Genomic DNA, 18,912 nt, shown 5'->3' on the forward strand with positions numbered 1-18,912 from the left:
CATTCCTTGAGTTACTCTACACTTTCAACTCAAATTTTGGTTAAGAAAAAATGGCACGTTTCCCTAATCTCTAGAATTAGACTATTGTTATTTTGAGAAATTGAGAAATGAAGGCTATTCCACGCAGTTCTGTTTTGGGAGAAGAAAGCAGAAATGAATAGGCTATATAGTGCTAATAATCAGTGCAAAAACATCTTCACATTATGTAACCCAAAAACAGCAATGCTAATAAACCAGAGAGTTATGACTGCAATGGGCAAGAACATTTGTGAGCTCTGGCAGAGAGGGAAATTAATTAAAACTGTTTTACACACAAAGATTGTGTTTGAGTTCAGAAGAATTGGAAAATTGTGCAAATAGAGTCAAATAAATGGTTTATTTTTATTGTGCTTTTTGTCCTGTTTGAGCTTACATCACTTTGTCTACTTAAATCTGCGTTTTTCATTTCATGGACATAAGCAGAACATCTCATTTTGTTTTTCATAGAAAATATGTAAATAATTTATAGTTTAAGCAACATAAGAGAGTAAATGATAATGAAATTATAATTTTAGTTTGAACTATCCATTTAAGCTAAGGCTTGTCTGCCACTTTTCTGAGTTTCACCTCTGTTGACTTACTTTGAATACAAACTCTAGGATGTTTAATGAAGTGTCTCAAAGGAAATCCATCTCTGCTATAACTGCATAAAAGGCATTAATATTTATTGCACTTATTGTTTTAAAACTGACCTGGTTGAGAGCCTCTCCTGGCAGCGTCTCACTGGTGTACTGTTAAATGCTAGGTGCATTGAGTACTTACAAGTTTTTTTTCTTGTTCTATAAGGAAGTTTAATGGATGTTGATAGAAGCAGCTGGCTCTACATCTGTAGGTTTACTTCTAGTCTTCAGGCCCTGAAGGGCCTTTGAGGAGCACAGGCGTGCAGACAGCTAGAGGACACATAAGAAACAGACAGGCATAGGATGGTCACCCCGCTCAGATGTATTTGTGTTACAGTATCTTTGCAAAGCCGTCACAGTCGCTCAATCAACATGCTGCTAGACACATGCACACAAATGCATGCATTCCCAGTGGCCACCATGCCAATAATGAAACCATAAAACAGTGACAGCTAAAATGTGTTATGCAGTTGAAATTTTAATGTACTATGTTTTTTTTTGTTTTGTTTTTACCACAGTATATACATGGTGTGACAAAAAAATTATACAGCTGAAGTGTAGACAAAGTAACTGTTATATAAGTTACACTTTCTCAGTCTGGCAAAAACTAAATTGATTGGGTGGCTTTATGCAACTTTAACTGTCTTCATGGAAACCGTCGTGTTTACAAGTGATGTTGAATACCTTTTCCAGGTTAATGGAATCAAATCTTTGAAAGATCCAGAGCTTTGTTTGAGGCACTTAGACTATACGAGACTGTACGATACTATATTTAAACACACACACACACACATATATATACACACACACACACACACACACACATATATATATATATATATATATATATATATATATATATATATATATATATATATACACATATTTATATAAAATTTTTTTAGATAAGATCAGATCAAGAAATGTATGCTTCTGGTCACCAATGTGGCATTTAATATAAAAAAGGTCAAAAACCTCGAGAAGTACTATTACTATGATAAGTACCCAATTGAAATATCCATTGTCAATTGTTAATTTTTTAGCATCAAATTTTACCTGTGAGACTAAAGCACAACTTTCACCTGCCGCATTACTCTCAGTACTCCTGTTGGATGGAAATACATTCTGATAACTGACACTATACACATTTTCTGCATTTATTCCACATGTGTTTTCTGTACGACTGCAACATTCGAATGCCTTTCCAGTAAGCAACCATCCAGAACACTCTAGCAACCTCACAGAAACATGCTAACAATCACTCAGAACATCTTTGATGCTCTGGCATCTTGGCGGTGATCTTTGCACAGGCGAACACCATTCACATTTTCCACAGACAATTTAACATCCAGTGGTAACACTCTCACACCCTCGGGGAGACTGTTTTTGATTTTGCTGAAGCTCATGAGACAGATGTGTGCTCATGTGTTCACTAAACGGTCTGTCAACGCACACTTTAGAATGGTGCTCGTGAGGGAGCAGATGTGACTTAAAGCCCTTCTGAAAACATTGATTTTTCAGCAGTCACAGTGATCGGATGGGTTGGGATATCAGGGATAAACAGCTAACAACCATCTTTACGTCCCCTTCCCAGTGTCCCGTCTCAGGGATGTGCTTTGTTTTGAGTCGTTCCTTCAGCTTCCGCGGTGATAAACGAGCGGCACCTTCCTCTCAACAGCCATTCGAGCCGACCGAGAAATGGCATTTGTAAACATTCCAGTCTGTCTCATTCAATTCGAATCAGTTGAAAGGATGTGTCCTCAAATTCCACATGCAATGCATCATCACGACATCTCTTAAACTGCTCGTGACAGGCTCGGATTCTCCGAATACAGCACTGCTGGTGTTATTTCCTCAATTTGCAAGAACGCCCCGCTTCTTCTGTTATAATTGAGCCACTAGCCATTATAAGAATATGGTGAAATGTCAGAACTGATTGCTTTTCCATAACAGTACTGTAGGTTGATGCTAACAAGGTATAAACAATCATTTTTCTTGTATATTTTAAATCAGTAGTTCTTAATTTGTCTGTTCTGAAAACAATGCTGAAGGCAAACAATTAAATGCAACTAACTAATTGTGCATAGACAGCCCTATCCAATTTTAAAAGGAAGGAGAAAAATCTCAAAGATGTCTTACATCTTTGAGCTTTTTCTCCTTTCTTTTAAAATTGGATATTTTAAAACTAAAACATCAAATATATATTTAATTATATGAATATTATATATGTTAGTAGATATTTTTATAGTTTTGAAGGTTCTTAAAAGTATGAAAGGGTTCTTTATTGACATGATATTTGTTGAATTTTTACTTTATTGCATGTTTCTTAGTCACTTAGTCAGTGATGCCCACTGAAAGCTGCACAAATACTGTATATCTGCTGTGGTATAGCACATTTCTACCATATGGTAATTCAATCTATAGCACATTTAGATTGAATTACCATATGGTAGAAATGTGCTATTCCACAGATATACAATATTTGTGCAGATTTCTGGGTGGTGTGACTATATAGCCATATTGCAACACTAAATGAGCACATCTCACAGAGACTAAACTTAAGTTGGGCATTTAAAACACAAACACTCATCATATTCTTCCTAAGCAAGTATTTCCAGCATACAGCAGACTGAAGGCATCAGACTTTACTTTCCCTCTAATTTATTTCCTCCATCCTTCATTCTCATTCTGTATTCTGTCACTCAAGTGGCACTCAGTGTCTCATCTGTCATACTCCTTCATGAGCTCTCGCTCGCTCCTGTGTGTCCTCTGCCCACATGCCTCCTGCTCTTAATTCACTCTCTTTCTCTTTCATCCCCTCGTCCTCTTCATCCTCCACTCCCAGCTGACCTTCCCACCCTCCTCCATTCTCAACAGCACTTACTGTCTTAACTTCAGGCCTTTTCATCTCCTCTTCCATCCTGCATCAACTCCTCTCTCTCACCTTTCCTCCTGATATTCCCATTCCCTTCCTTCTACTTCTAAAGATAATGTTTACTAACTCCTTTTAAACAAACCAGGTCCAAGCTGGTTTGGTGCTGGTCTAGCCATTGGATTAGTATGGAGTTCGTCGGTACACTCTCACAGTCCATAAAAATAGCAAACGCCGACTGACATGATCAGTTTATGCGGCTTTATGCAACTTCCGGGGGTGACAGCTTTTTAGTGATTGTAAAGGGAGCACTTTTTGCACACTTTATATATAATCAATTCAGAATTTGAATATAAGTTTTGTTTTTCGTGCTGCTAAGAGGGCAAATGGCCACACACATGCTGCAAAGTTTTGGATGAGACATCCACATATAAATGCAGGATTCACACAAAATTACATTGATTTTTGTAGTTGTAACCATAGCAAAGGGCAAACAAATTATGTCAAAATAGATTTGCTTTAAGCGATGGAAATGAAGACTAATAGTAATAGAAAAATATAAAAAAAAATTATTTTTGAAATACTGTTCCAGTTATTTGTGAAAGTATTGAAGTATTAAATCTTTCACTGTACATTGCTATATTTGTTATGGGGGTGCTTTCGGCACTTTACTAGCGCACCCTCACTCATTTCAGAAGCGTCCACGGTGATTTCATTCTGGAACCGGGCCTAAAATATTCATCAGCTAGAAATTACTATTTGTGAGTGCACACTCCTTCATTTCATTGCTCTGTACTGTATGTTAACTACTGTCTTTTTTGTGGCTGTTTCTGGTGAAATGTCTGAGACAAAGTTAATAGTTAAAAGACACAATTATTATTATTTTTTTAAGCCAATAATGACATTGAAAATTGATTTGTCAAAAGGTGTGGGAACCTCGAGGGCACCAGTTACAGGCCTTTTTGATACACTTGTAAATGATGGAGCCTCCCGGCCACTTGCTCTGGAGAAAACAGCTCGGGATAAATCCGGCTGTAAGTCACACTGGGACGCTGGGCTGTGTTTGATTAGCTTACTTTGTCTGAATGAACGGGCAGCTCTGAAGCACAACCCGTCACATATGCATGAATAAGGCATCCAAGCGAGTCGCCTGCCACAGAAGCAAGATGTGTAAAATGCCGTGTGGAGAAACTGAGATCATTTGGTATCAAATGTATCAAGTTTTGCTTATGTATAAAGACGGGGAAAGCTTCACTGGTATTGTAAATAAACTTCAAGGTGACTGTACGCTGAAGCAGTAAATCTAATGTCACTTCACTTTTGTTTTATTTTTTTTCCGTTTCTTTGTTTAAAAATTTTAATTGTGGATTCCGCTTTAATCGTCTAACTCAGTCTTAACAATCACAAAGCACATCTAATCAACTGAATTCATAAAACTCTATGAAATGTGTTTTATTTATTTGTGTTTAAATTTTTCTGGATTTCTGTGTTTTATGATTGTATACACATTTATTCTGAAAAACCATGGTTAATCAATAAATCCATAAAACTTGAACAGTTTAATTGATATTTTATAATGTAATCAAATGAAAATGTACAATTCCTTTCAATTTTTGACAGTGCTGCACAATAGTGTGGTATTCCTTAAAAATAATGCTTTAATAAATTGGATTTATAATTTATTATTTAACAATAATATTATTGTTATTACTTTGAGAAGCACATATACTGTACAAAACTAAGTAATATATTTCTGTCATAATTTCTTCAAGTAAAATCAAACTTTTATTTTGGCGGGCTGTAGTGAAGAATAGACCGCATGAGTTTCAGATGAAATCTTAACAGAAGAAGTTAAGATTTTTTAAAGATATTGAAGTAATAAAATATATTTCAACTCAAACATTTCTTATTAAATGATTACAAGACCAAATAGTTCATTTATTCAATTCCTCTGTACTTATGGAAAAACCTCTGAGACAAAGTTGATAGTCGAAAGTCGAACATAATTAAGAACTCCATCATGTCTCCTGAGCTATGAACAAGCAAATGAAAAGTACCTCTGGGAGGCCAGCAGATACTAATGGACAGAAATTCAAGACACTTCATTTTTTATTGTCTGAAAGCTAGAAACATTAGCTTTAATGAGTAGAGGACTCATTGCCATAAGGACACTAGGACTGTGGCGTAATGTTAGAATGGCTTAATTGGCTAAATTGTTTGATGATTTGCTTGAAAGATCCAGCAACACATGTCATGATCGTACAGTTTTTCCTGTACGGTGCAGAAAATCACAGGGAAAGCGGGACGATCGTGACTCGTGGATCTTGCAAGCACGAGAACAAGTGTGTACGTGGCCATAGATTTCTAGAACTGTACTGTATCTTTATCGTTATTGCACTTAGTGTGAACAGGTCTTAAGTCAGTTTTCAACATTGTGAAAGGCACAAGGTGGCACAAAATAAGCACAAGGTGTAAGTTTGGACATGTTTGTGTGCAGGAATAATCTGGATGTACGTGTCATGACTACAGGAGGGCACAGCAGGGCTCCCATCTGGCCTCTTCAGGGGTCCTGAACGCAGAGATGCCTGGCAGGTTGCCTCTAGCTCAGAATCTAGCAGTGGTTTTGCTCTATAGCTGCATTCACACAGCTGCCAGTCCACTATATTCCATTTCTACTGTTTGGAAGACACTTTTATTTAATTTATGGGCACATTTGTTAGTGTTTGTGTTTCTAGGGAGTTGAACCCATGACCTTGGCGTAGTTGTGCTGTACCAGATACAAAAAAAGAAAAAAAAATAATAGTTATAATGTTAAGACAGTTTGCTTACCATATTCCATATCCAAATTTCAAGAGCAAGTTGATATGTACTTGCTTTACCTTTTGTGTTGTGGTTTGTAATGAAGTAAAATGATATAGTTTTTAATTGATGCACTTTTGGACACATTGCTTCATCTTTGAGACCAAGTTGTAAGAATCTGTGTTTCTGGGTCTCACATAAAGACGAAAAAAGAGTGTAAGTGATTTCAGGTCAGATGTTTTTATGGGTTTTTTTTACCACCAAGAACTTTATTGAACAATATAAACAATCATAAATGGCCTGGTACAAAATATGAAATGTCTTAATTAGACAACAGACAAGCATCATAGCATAAGAAAGAAAATAAAAATAAATAAAGAAGTAAAGTAAAGCAATAAAATAAAAATACATTCAAGTAAATAATAGATAAAGAAAGTATCAGTAGCTTCTGCAGAGCGAACACAAGCATGAAGTCCGTCGTTGTTGTTGCTGTTACGTGACTTAGCAGTGTCTGACTAGGGTCCATAAGTGGGTGATGACATCCTCGTTTCACAAAATATTCGGATTGGCTGTACTCACGAAAACGCAAGGGTGTCGTTTTCAGATTTATCCACTCTGGGACCCGGTTTAAAAAAATAGTGGTTTCAGGCTCCCAAAACAACGGATCCGTTTGGACGAAACGCCGGTACTATACATTTTTTTTTACGTATACATCTAAACGTGTCTCCGTGTGGACAGGGACTGAGGTATGTGTGTGCATTGCATGGGGGTTTGTGAGTTAAAATGAATAATTAAATTTAATGTAAAAACAATTTTAAAAAATACTAATATAGAAAATTGCATGTCATGATGTGACCATTAACCAACATCAGAGAACCACATCCGTGAACATCCAAATGTGTTACATTTTTGAGATATTAACTTAAAATTTCAGCACATACTTAAAAGTTAATATTTTAGGACAAATGGATTCAGTTGACAAAAAAGTTTGGGAATCCTTAGTTATTTTAAAAACTGCCAAAACAACATGCAAAACAATACTCGTTCTGACTATTACGTAATTTAGTTAAAATTCATCTGCCTCATTTTCTGTGCAGATGTGAGTTGTAATATTACATTTATGTTGTGGAAATGGCTGATTCATATTATATTTTCTTTATAATTTTTCATATTTACAACAGTATGTTTTTATCTAGATTGTTCAAGTGTATTCATTTTTGCATATTTTTTTGTCCCGCCTTTGTAAATTAACATTTTTGTCAGTGATTTTATTGATGAGATAAACACTGCGTTTGGGATGGGACTTGTTTTTTTGTTTGACCAGTGGCAGACGGGGCAAGTGTTTGGGAATCCTAATAATAATAATATTCCCAAACGTAGCAAGACCATCCAGGATCAAGCTATGGACCTGTGACTGTTGAAATCCCAGCAGGACATTTTGCTTTAAAAATAGATCTATGCCATAATACAATCATAGATAGAAAGTATCTTGTAATGGAAAGCCGGATCGCCCGGGCCGCTGTACGGTTCCGTAGCTCGGTATTACATGATCTTTGATTGGCTCATCCTGACTGTCTTTATTGGGTCAGACGTTTCTCACCGAGCAGGCCCTGGCAAAGCATGTGGCAAATTACATCTATTTCATCACCGCAGAGAGAGTTTCAGATCGCTCGCCAGATTGTTATTATAAAGGCAACGTGTTCCCAATAACCTGTCAGGACAAATAAATGGTGAATAAATAAAATAGCAAAAAATAGCAGGCTGCTTTACACTTCGTCTTTGTCAAATATGAACGGGGGAAAAAAACAGTTGGTTGCTCCAGTTTTTTTTTTTTTTTCATCTCTTAATGACGGAGAAATGCTGTTCCTCATATAGACGCTGAGTTGATGACACCAGCAGCCAGCACCAGACAGCTGGATCTTTGGGGAGTGCGCCGGGGCCCGAGTTAGCCTAAATAAGCCTCTTGACGTGCTGTGCAGACATGAAGCACTGTGAAACGTCTGTAAAGTAGGTTGCTGGAGACCCAGAGAGCCTCTCACGCTGGTACCCGCTTCTGCCTGTCTGCGTGACCTGGTGTCAGGGTTCGCATTTTGGACCTGGTCCTTTGCCCTGTGAATCTTCCTGGTCTTTAGCAGCCAGTAAAAGATCTATTCCCGCTGGCTTTTATCTCATTTTCTCATTTTGTCTGCAGTCTGCTCTTTTTTCTTTGATCAGATCAAAGAGGGCCCTGTTCTCACTGTAATTTAGCTGGTTTAAGGGCACTCACATCATTTGTTGATACATGGTTTACTAATAGCTTCCCTGTGTTCCTGCAACAGTTGTTGCCTGAAAGCATTTTTCTAAAATGCACTATGTAATATATTTCAACCACTACACTTAAAGGTTGACTAGACCATAATGCATTGTATTTATAATAAGTGAAGACATTTGGATATGATACGATATGATGTGATACAATGATACAATACTATCTGAAATGGCTTTTGTGTGTGTGTGTGTGTGTGTGTGTGTGTGTGTGTGTGTGTGTGTGTGTGTGTGTGTGAGACTTAAAGTAGAGATATTATGAAGTAAATATATCTATATCAATCAATAGATATATCCTTTCGTTCAAAAGTTTGTGGACTGTAAGTTTTGATTTTGCTTTACTTAAAGCCTTTATAATGCATTATAGAAATGTCCATGGATCAGTGGATTATGTCTTGCAATGCACCTTAAAGTGCATTGAATGGTCTCATGAATAATTGTAACCACAGTTATAATACACCTTTAGAAAGTATAATGCATTAAAACATGACAAACAACCAATTTCAGATGTAACAAGTAATCTGTTGATATTATAATGCATTTTAACTTTGGTTACAATTATTTATGAAAATATATTATGCATTATAAATACATTATGAATGCCCTTATAATGCATTAAAAGCTTTAAGTAAGGTTGCCGAATTCTTGAATGCTCTCCAAGGCTGCACTTATTTGATCAATAAAACAGTAATATTGTGAAATATTATGACAATATACAATAACTGGTTTTCTATTGTAACATTTTAGTTTAATTACCATAGCACACCTGCAGGTAAAAGATAAGTGCGTATGAGAGAAGACCAAAAAAAGTCAAAAAAATTAAAAACAAAAGGAAATCCCACACACTATCAATACTAATCGATACAAAAATATTTATTAGCCAGTAAATATTAATAAATAATCAATTTTTTTTTCTACTTTTTTCAAGTACTGATAGTGTGTGTGAATTCCTATTTTAAGATTCTTTGATGACTGGAAAGTTCAGAGGAATAGCATTTATTTTAAAATTGAAATCATTTGTAACATTATACATGTCTTGTAACATTATATTGTCACTTTTGATCAATTTAATGTATCCTTGATAAATATACGTATTAATTTTTTTCTTAAAAAATCTTACTGACCCCAAACTTTTCAACAGTGTAGTTACAAGACAAGTTTGAATATCTTGAATATCTATTGTTATAGTCTATTATTTTTGTTTTTATTATTATGAATACTCATCATAGTTTTGGATCATAATTAGTCATAAAATCCTTATTAAACTCTGCAAGTGTACTGATGATGGTGGGGGTTCAGCTTTAATTAAAATAAGTCACGGTTTTCATGCAGAATCATTTTCATCCTGTGCCCTGTAATATTTGCTATTAAACAATATAATGTAAAGCAGATTGAAACAATATGATGTGATATGATAGACCTAAAAAAGATGGATTTAAACTTCCATATTCAGTGCAACACATTGCAACACTAGCTGTGTGTGCAGTATAATAGATTAAAAACCATTTGAGGTCGCCCACATTCCTCTTGAAAAGAATTTCTTCATATTGTTTCTCACGCACTCTATTTCTATAACGATACCAAGAACCTTCTTGTTTGATTTACCTGCTGTAGTAATCTGAGATACTCAATAAGAGGTCTCTAGGGGGCTCTCAGACAAGCGTCTAGACGGTGGGTTTTCAATGACAAGGGAGTTGAAAGCCTATTTTTACCACCCAGAATGTGCAACTATTGTGTGATTGGGCTTATTCCAAAAATGCAAATGTTTACCAGCAGACGCTGCTTGTGTTTGGGATGCAGGCCTAATGAGTTTTAATCATTCGCCCTTGTTATTCTTATAGTAAGTGTGGCTGAGGGAGGGAGATACACTAGATGGGTAGATCCTGATAGATATATAGTCATGTGAAGTAACTCTTTACCCAAAGAAATGGTTGTAAACCGTAAATTGTTTTGCGTGAACAATCCCTTGAAATCACTTTAAGAAGTGCCACTTTTATGCTATTTTTAAGGTTCCCAATTTAGTTTTGGAGGTCTCCTACAATCGGTCAAAAAACTATTTAATTTTCTCATAGATTAACTGCACATTGCAGCATCACTTTCTCAGAGTGTCTGCAACGATTCGATAAAGGATTCAAGCCTTGTCCACACTAATACATTTTTGTTTGAAAATGCATCTTTTTCTCTTTTGCTCACACTAAGATGACGTTATTGAGCCAATAGATATGTATGTTTGCATTTGTGCCTGTTATGTGCTATTCACTTTCACACTGTTGGTGAAGATACCAACTTTGTACATTCTTCATATCGCAGGCCTGCAAAGATGACAGAAACTTTACTCACAATTGCTGTCCTGCAGCAAAACATAAGAGCAGTTACGTTTTAGTGCGACCTGGACGCAACAGTGAATGGTGATATATTTTGCTAAATTAAAATTATACTGCCAGAAGAACAGCATGATAACTTTATTATGTCTATTCCATCTGTATCTCAGTGCGCTTATAAGGTTTTTCGCATTCGCAGTAACGTGAACTTAGCGTTTTCCGACGTTTCAGCGTGGATGTAGCCTGGCTAACGTCAGACCTCTTCTCATTGAGACGTGGTCTGGGAACCACATGTTCATTTTCTCGTATTTGAGGCGTGGTTTACGAATGCCCAGAGCCGTTTATTGGGCGCTACGAATGTCTATCAAATGCGCCTGTACGTAGCTCATAGCCAATCGTTTCAATTATACCAGATGACGTATGTAGAGCGACAGAAATTCGACGAGGAAGAAGACGAAATAAACTTGCGTTCTAAACTACTTAGAACACTATCTAAGGCTGCACTGAAAGGTAACTTTGCGTCTGATGCCATGTTGGATCCATAGAAATAAACAAACTGCTTCGGTGTGTCGCATAGACGTCGTCATCGTCTTGCTGCTCCCTCCCCGTTCTGTGATTGGTTCCCTTTTTGAGGGGAAAATCTGGTCCATGGTGTCCAGGCTTCCTAGCAGCGTGAATAAAATTGCGCTGCGCGCAAGGCAGCATGGGGAAACCCAGGATAGTGTGGATGAGAAACTTTTGGAAAACGCTTGAAAACGCTAGTGTGGACGGAGAGAGTCTACTCTGCTCTGATTGGTCAGATGGCCCAGTCTGTTGTGATTGGCCTAGCGCTCATAGCGTGTGTCGGAAACAAAACGTCCATTACCATATCTGAATTTCAGCGAACAGTAATGATGGCATCGGTTTCACTGTATCAGTTCGAGCCCAAGTCCTCATCCTTTGGAAGTGCATTCAAAGTGGATTTGCTTTGGCAGTGCAGAAAACAGCATCTTCTCGAAAGGTCGACAACATGAACCAATATGAACTCTTCCAGGCCTCCGCTACAACTACAGTTTTTGAAGCCGGGTCAAAGTAAACGTTGTTCACGGGCAGCCAATGAAAACCATAGGTGGAAATTATGCAAATGTGTTACAAACCTACATAGGTTCATGCAGGAAGTAAGACTGGAATTACTGACAACTCGTTTCAAGCAGTTCAGAATCACTTCTTTATTTTGGGAGACAAAAACAACATTTGTCATGCACTTTGATCTTTGAAACTTTGCAGAACTTTTACATTCACAAAATGCTATATTACATGCTACATGAAAGGTAATATCCGAAAAAGCATAATAGGAGCACTTCGGATAAACAATCATGCGTCTACTTGGGTGTAACAGTTCAAATTACTCACAGATTGGTTTTTATCACGGTTCTAGGGTCAGGGTTTCGGTACGGTTTGGTATGTGCTTTGTTCAGGGAAAAAAGGACTACTGTCAGAAAATAAGAACAAATTATCAAACTACAAGAAACAGCACAAATAAATACAATAGAGCAAAGATACAAATTAAATAAACTGCTTTTCAGGTATCTAACAGTAGTTATCAGGTACAGAAATTGAATAAGGTGATTAAATTTAAAACAACATTGCATATAATCTTCACTGTATAGATTAATCATTATTAAAGTTACAAAAGCTATTCAGTCAAGAGCAGTGTGTGATTTCCTCTTCTTTTGTTTTTTGATTAACATTAAAAAACACATACAGAGAGCAGGAATATTAGGCTGTTGTCACTTTAAGACATAATGCACAGATCCAGTACACTGATACTGAAACATTTTTCTCGACCGTTTACGTTCACTTGAGACAACCTAAGGCATGTTGACAATTTTTGTGTGTATTTGTTCGTTCAAGCACAAGACTTAAAAGAGAACTCAATATTTGCTGTGTGAGTGCTTCGAATGAGTGCACAAATCTTCTCACAGCGCGCGCGAGATCTGTTTCTCATTTTCTTGCACTTGAATGTTTAAATTGGCAAGGCTTAAATGAGTTTAGTTTAAACACGGATAGCAATGTGTATCTTGAGCGGTATCAACACACGGGTGATGACGCGTAAATGACTGGTCATATAGAGCATACGACACATGCACGCCACAAAGTTTAGGAGAAGCCAGAATGCGTATCCGTTGTTAGAAACATACATTAGCCTAACTCTCTCTGTCTGTTTTATTTATTTCCAACAAACCATATTATAGATACATATGTGTCATCAGATTTGAGATGAACCGCAGTGCAAGTGCTTGCTGAACCGTGGGTGGAGAACGGAACAGTTCGGTTTTTTTTTTTTTTTTTTTTTTTTACAGAGAACCGTTACACTGTACATCATCAACTACCCATCTGTTCTTGTTTGACTGAAATTCATCCCTGTCTATCACTCAGTAGGCTACCATTAGGCCTGTTCAGAAGTCACATCACACATAAGTGAAGGATCTACTCTCATGGCTTTGCTTTGAATCTGATCCACAAATAATCTTGTCAGTTATTTGGCACAACCCTGTCAGAATTCCTCCCAACATTGAGAAATGTCCGATGAGACGGCACGGCCCCATTTGTCACACGATGCCATGACCCAAAATGCGCCGGGCCGCTGGGATGTTATTATTTGGGCCAGTGTCTCAGACTTTATCAGGAGGATTTTCTCAGCATTATTTACAGGTGAGCAGAGATTTCCACTTAGGCACTAATTGTCTATATACAGCTCGACCCTGTTCCCAAATCACGGGTCAGAAACCAGGGCTGTGTGCCATACAGAAATTAATTGAGAATGCCTTTTAAATTCAAATTTATTTTTTTCAATTTGAGTTGAGGTAGTATTGTAATTGGATTTTGTGTGCGCTTGGCTGCCGCTTCACACTGGCTCTTTGTTTTGTTCGTTTTGTTAGTTAGAGTGGCTGCGTCTTTTACTGGAAGACTTTTTTGGCATGGTAGCTGTTCCCGTTTTCCGTTTTGAAGTCGTGGAGTTTGCACTTGTTTGGTCTCTGTGGTTCGCCGTGTTGCTTGGTGTACCCACTTCATGAGGGACTACTCTGGTGTTACACCATTTTACTCTATTGCTCATTCTATCTGGACTGTATGGTCGGACATATATTTATATATATATTACTAAACATTTGACTCAGATTCCATGACTCAGACGCCATGTCTGTGGTGGTTGATGTCTATCTATACTGTATTGTTTATTGTATTTGTCCTGTTTTATGTTTATTCATGTTATGTTGATTGTAAAGCAGAAAAAGTGCTATATAAATTAATCTACTTCCTTACTTAATAGAATTAAAATGAATTCAAATTCAATGAAATTCATTTATACCATTAAAAATTTTGGGGTCAGTAAAATTGATACTTTTATTCTGCAAGGACACATTACATTGATCAAGAGTGAGAGTGAAGACATTAATAATGTTACAAAAGATTTCCATTTCAAATAAGTGCTGTTCTTTTGAACATTTTATTAATCAAAGAATCCTAAAAAAAATAAAAGATAGCCCTCATCTCCATATTGTTTCCAGTCCTCTCTCATTGTTTTTGTCTCTAAAAAGACAGAAATGATAGACAAAGTTGATAATGGGGCAGTCAACAGGGAGCGATTTTCAGATATCAGCCCTCAGAGACACTTTAGACCAGAAAGGGCTTCTCGCCTTTCACGGTACAATGAGTGTTGCCAACAGACCAATAAAAGTGAAGAATTCCACAGGTGAATGCACATGCCTAAAGAAAAAAAAAATTCTGATCACTATGTCTTGTACATATACTGTACATCACCCCCCCCCCCCATACGTATTTGTGCTGTTTACAAAAAAATTCTAAACAAGACACATGCACTTGCTTAAAATAGCTTAAAAGATCTTAAATCTTATGCTGAGAAAATAAATGAAGTCGGTAACACTCTTATCATTCTGCACAATTTTACTTCTCCAATGTAACTTGTTTGAAGGGTGTTTAGATGTTTTTACTGGAAAAATAAGACATAAATGCTAATTGAGAAAGTGATTTTTTTGCAAAGTGGTCAGATGGTCTCTCTCTGTCTCAGTGGGCGTCTGTAAATCAGACTTTATGCAATGAATCAAATGTCTGGCTACGCAAGACTTACAATATAAGCTGATAACATTAAATAAAAGGATAGAAAAATTCCCAGAACCTCAGGACTTTCTCTCTCACGCACATTTATCTCCTTTTCCACCTCTCACTGTAATTTTCCTCATTTTATATATTTCTTAGGGGCATTATAAAATCATTTATCCTGCTCCCTTCCGCCCCCTTTCTGACAGAACCTCTACGGTTCTCTTTTTTTCTTCCACAATATATATTATTCCTTCTTTTCTTCGCCTTCTCAGTTACCGGATTACTGTCAACTTTTCTCTCACATTTTTTATCTAAAGTATTACCCTTCCAAACCTCAAATGTGCTTCTAAACACCCGTTTCAAAAGAAAAATAAGAACGTGCCGATCTCTTTCTTACCGAAGATTGCTGATCTTCAACGCCAGATCTCCTCACCTCCCACCTAAATCTCCTCACCTCTAAATGTCTCATGCTGTGACTCAGACTTCGACTAAACCCTTATGGACTCTAATGTCATGACTGGGTCAGTGCAGTTGTATTTGACCAGACTGTTGTATTTCACATGTTTTACTCAGTTTAACTGGATTACACGCCTGCTCTCCGTTCTGCCCCTCTCTGTGAAAACGAATCTATTTCTGAGCAGCTGCCTGTGTTTTACTTCACCACCCACTCTCACTTTACTTCTGCACCATAAAATTAAATCAATCTCTGTTTGTCAAAAAAAGTTTATTTACCTAATAAAAATTGCCAATGAGGCAGTACAAGACAAGTCAGTTCAATCAAATAATGAATTAGATGTGCCCCCGTGCCTAATATACATCCATTAGTGTAGTTTAGTTTTGTTTACTTGACCTTTTATTAATATATTATTATAATATAATTTATTTTTCTTCAGGATTTTGTACTTGATACCTTCATCACTTGTTATATTAGTTATTTGTTCTATTATTTTATTATAAAGCATTTTCTTTAGAATTTTTACTTTTACTTTTATTGATATTTTACAAATATTTTTTTATATTTTAGATTATTTTTTAAGAATGTTTCTTATAGGATTTTTACTTGAGATCTTGATCACTCATATGCTGGTTTCATTTATTTTTAATTTTTTATTTTATTTTATTTTTTAAGCATGTTTCTTCAGCATTTTGTGCTTAAGACCTTCAGCACTTGTACTCTTTTATTATTTTCTTTAATTTTTGTATTATTTTCTTTTCTTTTATTATTTTTTTAAAGGGTTATCACACCTAAAAATTAAAATTTTGTCATTAATTACTCAAACTCATGTCTTTCAAAACCCGTAAGATTTTCATTCATTTTTGGAACACTATATGACGATATTTTTAATGAAATCTGAGAGCTTTCTGTACTCTCCATTGGCAACTACCACTTTGACGCTTCAAAAAATTCATAAAGCGATTGTAAAACGAATTCATATGAATTGAGTGTGTTACGCAGCACGTTTGAGCTTCCACAATGAGGTTTGTTCTTGCATTTCAAACGCCTACAGTTAAGCTTCTGTTTATGTTTACACGTGAACAAAAGCCTTAATTCAATCTGTTCATCATACTGTATAAAGTGATCCAGTCTCTTCAGAAAGTTTTGACTAAACTGGTCAATTCATATGGATTAGTTTTACAATCTCTTTGTGAACTTTTTGAAGCGTCAAAGTGCTACAGTAGTTGCGTGCACTGTTAATGGAGGGACAGAAATCTTCCAGATTTCATTAAAAATATCTTCATTTGTGTTTCGAAGATGAACAAAAGTCTTACAGATTAGGAACGACATGAGGGTGAGTAATTAATGACAGAATTTTCATTTCTGGGTGATCTAAACCTTTAGGGGTACAGCCTAAATGTTTTTATTTAATATTTATTTAATACATTTGTTTATGGTTTGTTGGATATGTATGCCAAAGCTGTGAGTCACATTATCTTACAAACAAAATAACCACTCATTTTAGCAGTGTAACATTTAGTTAAAATGTGTGCATAAACTGTTAAATATGTGCCCCCTTTGAAATGCTAAATGACCCCTAAAGCATCGACAGACTTAAAAAAACTGAACACATTTTCCTTGCTCTCATAAGCTCTGTTTCTAATTGCCACACAAATAGCATCCTGCACTGGAGACTCGACTTTCAATTTATTCCAATAGAGTTTGATGTTAACTTATTAGCAAGCTATTGACACAACTCAAATTAAATAAATGTGTTTGCATTTACAGCAACTTAAGTAATCATGCAGTGTTAACACATTACCTTTGACAGCTCTAATTTTAACGAATTGTCTCTCCACAGGTTCTTTGTCTCTGAGTGTGTTCCTAGTATCATTGGGATTAACGGTGTGTGTTGTGTGGCTGGTGGCACTATGCGGGATCTGTGGATGGTGCCAACGCAAACTGGTAAGTGATTTCACTTCCTGCACAACAAGAAGTGTACAATGTCTTAAATTGACATCTGTTGGTGTATAAGATTAAGTGAACAATAGGTAGTTGGCTTTTGTAGTGCCTTTTTAATGCTAGTAGTGTCTTCTGTTTAATGGTTGTTTGTCGATTACAGTCTGACAACAATCAATGAACATCTCAAAGATTATACATTTACATTATTACATTATTTTTCACATAAATACATTATTTTTTACATATTTTACATTATTACAGCTCTCTGTCCTGAACGCGTCGTTTTCGATGAAGCCCCTCCTTCCGAATTACAAAATGTGCTGTGATTGGTTAGCTGGCTCAGTGTGTTGTGATTGGCAGCGTTTAGCATGTGTTCGGAAATGTCGCGCTAGGGCTGGGAAAAAAATCGATTTGATTTAAAAATCGAGTTGGTAGGTCAAATCGATTCATATTTTCAAAAAATCGATTTTTTTGATTTTTTTTCTCCCAATACATACATTTTGCATTCGCCAAATCTTCCTTCAGGGTTTCCGTAGAACGCTCCCTGCGGGGCAGCCCTCGATGCTTGACGACATCACGACAAAAAGACTAGCATGTTTAATGTTTTAACGGTCCTCCACGATGATGACGACGGCGCGCGCGCGAGTGAGTGAGTGAGTGAGTGAGGGAGAGTGAGTGAGAGTGTGTGTTCGCGAGTGAGTGAGCGAGTGAGTGTGTGTGACTGTGTGCGCGTGTGTGTGTGTGTGTGTGTGTGAGAGAGAGAGAGAGAGAGAGAGAGAGAGAGAGAGAGAGAGTGTGTATGTGCGAGTGAGTGAGTGAGTGAGTGAGTGAGTGTGTGTGTGTGTGTGTGTGTGTGTGTGTTAGGGCTGTGACGGTGGCAGTTTTTTATCACCGCGGTAGTAATGGACCCAAATACCGGCGGTGTTGCGGTGGTTGGGGGGGGGGGGGTGGGGGGGGGGGGGGGTGTTTTGAGAAAAAAAAAAAAAGAAACAACACTCTAAAGCCTGAAAAGCATTGAAATAAATATCAGTAAATACTGGTAACTTACATAATATAATAAAGTTGAATCTATTAAAAAAAAAAAAAAAACTTTCCACACAAAGGTGCGTGATAAAGCCTACCGCTCTGCGCTTTGAGAGGGATGTGGACACGAGCAGGAAAGAGACCATCGATCTCGTTTCTGATATCCACATGTTTTCTACTTGTAAAAGGTATGAAGAGCGAATTTTATCTTCCACAAGGGCAAGGCATTTAAGCTGTTTGCGCGCTGCCAGAGAAAGCAAAACTAAAATCACCCGCGCGTGTGAAACGCGCTTTACAAAATGAACTTGACGCGCCTTACCAATTATCATATGTCTAACAAGCACAAACTGTGTTAAAAATAATTTGACTTACAAGTAAAAATGTTGGCTATCTGTCCTACAGCGTTTTTCTACTTTAACACAGTAAAGAATACGA

General features: G+C 36.8%; 1 protein-coding gene across 1 annotated transcript in view; it reads left to right on the forward strand.

The window, feature by feature from the left end:
* Positions 1-18,912, forward strand: part of syt7b (synaptotagmin VIIb) — a gene marked incomplete at its 5' end in the record, with an annotated part of 134,488 nt that overhangs the window by 34,602 nt on the left and 80,974 nt on the right. The window contains one exon of the mRNA XM_081359679.1: positions 17,354-17,457. Within this exon, the coding sequence (XP_081215805.1) occupies positions 17,354-17,457 (104 nt within the window). The remainder of the gene's footprint in view (positions 1-17,353; positions 17,458-18,912) is intronic.

Source organism: Scardinius erythrophthalmus, assembly GCF_964197995.2.
Source record: "Scardinius erythrophthalmus genome assembly, chromosome: 2".
NCBI classification, from domain to species: domain Eukaryota; kingdom Metazoa; phylum Chordata; class Actinopteri; order Cypriniformes; family Leuciscidae; genus Scardinius; species Scardinius erythrophthalmus.